The sequence below is a fragment of the Lolium rigidum genome, chromosome 7, assembly GCF_022539505.1.
Source record: "Lolium rigidum isolate FL_2022 chromosome 7, APGP_CSIRO_Lrig_0.1, whole genome shotgun sequence".
Lineage (NCBI taxonomy): Eukaryota > Viridiplantae > Streptophyta > Magnoliopsida > Poales > Poaceae > Lolium > Lolium rigidum.
In genome coordinates, this window is record NC_061514.1 from 286815152 (window position 1) to 286817727 (window position 2576).

General features: G+C 38.5%; 1 protein-coding gene across 1 annotated transcript; it reads right to left on the minus strand.

The window, feature by feature from the left end:
- Window positions 1-662: 662 nt before the first annotated feature.
- LOC124676662 (receptor kinase-like protein Xa21) lies at window positions 663-2544 on the minus strand. The gene is made up of 2 exons (XM_047212703.1): window positions 1584-2544; window positions 663-1228 (listed from the first exon to the last, which is right to left on the minus strand). The coding sequence occupies exons 1-2, from the start codon at window positions 2377-2379 to the stop codon at window positions 861-863; spliced, it is 1164 nt and encodes a 387-aa protein (XP_047068659.1). The 5' UTR covers window positions 2380-2544; the 3' UTR covers window positions 663-860.
- Window positions 2545-2576: the final 32 nt, after the last annotated feature.

Sequence of the window (2576 nt, forward strand, 5' to 3'; positions counted from 1 at the left end):
CTCGTGCTCGATTTAGCAGGAAAACTTGTAAAATTGGTTTAGTCCTTTACATGCAGTGCAGATGCACAATGGCCCCATTTTGTTGTGGTAAATAATACCGATTGTACGTTTGAGCTTGAGAAATTAGTAGGAAATCCTGTGTGCAAAGGGATAAGCCATGAACCTATCAGTAGAGTAGTAGTGCTGAACGCTGGAGTACAATTCAGTTAATCTATGTATCAACAAATTAATCCCTGATTCTACACCTCGAGTATTCTTTATCAAAGAAAATCACTCGACTATTAATCTATGAACCAATCTATAATAGAAATATGAAAAATTAATTAAAAAAAATTAGCAACACAAACTCCATGTGAGTGAAAACATATGTAAAAGTAGGAAGTAATGTTGAAACACAGTCGGCAGAAGACCTTCATATGTAAAAAAGGACTGAAACTAATTGGGCACGCGATCTCCATGTGAGAACACATAGTTGGCAAAAATTTCTCCTCAACGCAAAGGCAGTGCTCCAGCCATTCCTCGTTTCTCTTTTGATAAAATATGCACAGGTCAATGTTTGTTTATATGTAAAAAGGACTGAAACTAATTGGTCACCCTTTTTTTTCAGTTGCTAATATTTACAAGCTTTCAGATGGAGTACATGTTAATTCAGAAACTTATACTGCATGTTACAAAGTTGGTAGCAGGTGTATGGATTTATGAGTAGTGTATATAATATCCGAAAGAACAAAGTTGCTGGATCATGGCATGAACCACCGGTGCAGAGCTAGCTAACTGCTCTAGTACTGTAGAAAAAACTGCAGAAGGAGGATAAGGGATACATGTTGCTAATGAAACATTCAGCAGTCAGCACAATTGTTTCATCCCAGCAGCTTCTCTTTTGCTGAGTTTAGCTCTTTGACAAAATCATGTATGTCTATGCGATCACTTGGCAGCTCGTTGCAGCACATGAGTCCGTGCTGTATCACTGTGAGTAAACATTGATGGATACCGTCAAGTTCATGGGTATAGTCTCCCGTTTGTTTTCTTCCTCCATTAATCAAGAACAACTTGTGATCAACTATTTCCATAATACTCTCAGGAAAGGAACTCTCAACCAGCTTCGGAAGGCTCATCCCATCTACAAATTGTTCATCAGTTGGACTCATTCCAGTGAATATCTCCAGCAGAAGAATTCCGTAGCTATATACGTCGCCCTGCACAGATGCTTGAGCCCCCATGCCATATTCTGAGAATAGATAGCAGGGAATTAATGCCTTCCGCACGCATGGTGCATTTAGTATAAAGAATATAATTAATACTTCAAAATGGATATCGATTTTTCCTGCAGGCTATGCTAGTGTTGCTTAACTTGTATATTCAGTAGTCAGCGAATGCAAAGTAAAAATATATTTCATTCCCCTTTTATTTACAATATAAAAAGCAATTGATTAGTTAGATATGGTTAGATGCATAAATAGGAACAAGAGACATGTTTAAATGTAATTGGCTAAGTAATTATTCTTAAACAAATCACACAATGGTAAACAATGCTAATGGTTATCCTAAAACATCATGTATATCAGTTAGACAAAATCATGTACCTGGGGGAATGTAGCCAATAGTACCCCTGATCCCAGTGCTTATTGCCGAATGAGAAATCATGATATCTTGTTGAACCAAGAACTTTGCTAATCCAAAATCACCCACATGTGCAATCATTTCACCGTCCAAAAGAACATTGCTAGGCTTCAAATCACAATGCACAATCGGCACTGTACCATGGTGGTGGAGATAATCTAATGCTGTGGCAACATCAATTGCTATGTCCATCCTCTGGGTAAGGCTTAGAGCTTCAAATGGTCGAGCAGTACATGCGGTAGGATGTAACCAAGTCTCCAGACTTCCATTCGGCATGAACTCAAAAATCAATGCCTTGAAATCGGTACCATTGTGATCTATACTGGAACATGAGCTCAAAACCTTAACAAGGTTTCTATGTCGTATATTTCTCAGTGCCTTGCATTCAGTCAAGAATGTCTTAGAACCAGCTTGGTTTTGAAGGTCTAGGACCTTTACAGCAACGATAATATCCTGAGTTTCCAAGTTCATGGTGGCTCTGTATACTGTTCCAAATGCGCCCCTTCCGACTAGATTATCCAAAGAGAAACCATCTGTAGCTTTGAAAATGTCATTGTAGGACACCCTCTTGTGTTCAAACTGCATGCCATGACTGGATTTTGCATTGTTATGTGTTCTTCTGCAATATCGACATGCAAAGAAACATATGGCCGTGCACAAGCATGCAAATGCACCGATTGTGGAAAATACAATTATAACTATTCTGTGGTCATTCCTTTGGTGTTCTTGGATATGTGTGACACATCTCTGTAGCTTCATTTGTGGTATTCCACCACAAAGATCAGGATTTCCTCGTACATCAACTGCGGTAATATTTTGGAATACTCCTACCTTGGGTACTTCTCCCTCAAAATTGTTGTAGGAAATATTCAAATGTTGGAGTTTCGTATAATCTATGGAATCTGGTAATTCACCAGAAAAAGAATTGTGGGATAGATCTAGCACTTGCAAGGATC

Coding starts and splice junctions, on each gene's coding strand:
- LOC124676662 (XM_047212703.1), bottom strand. CDS start 2,379: ATGAAGCTACAGAGATGTGTCACACATATCCAAGAACACCAAAGGAAT. Junction 1,229..1,583: donor TATTGGCTACATTCCCCCAG/GTACATGATTTT, acceptor ATCTATTCTCAG/AATATGGCATGGGGGCTCAA.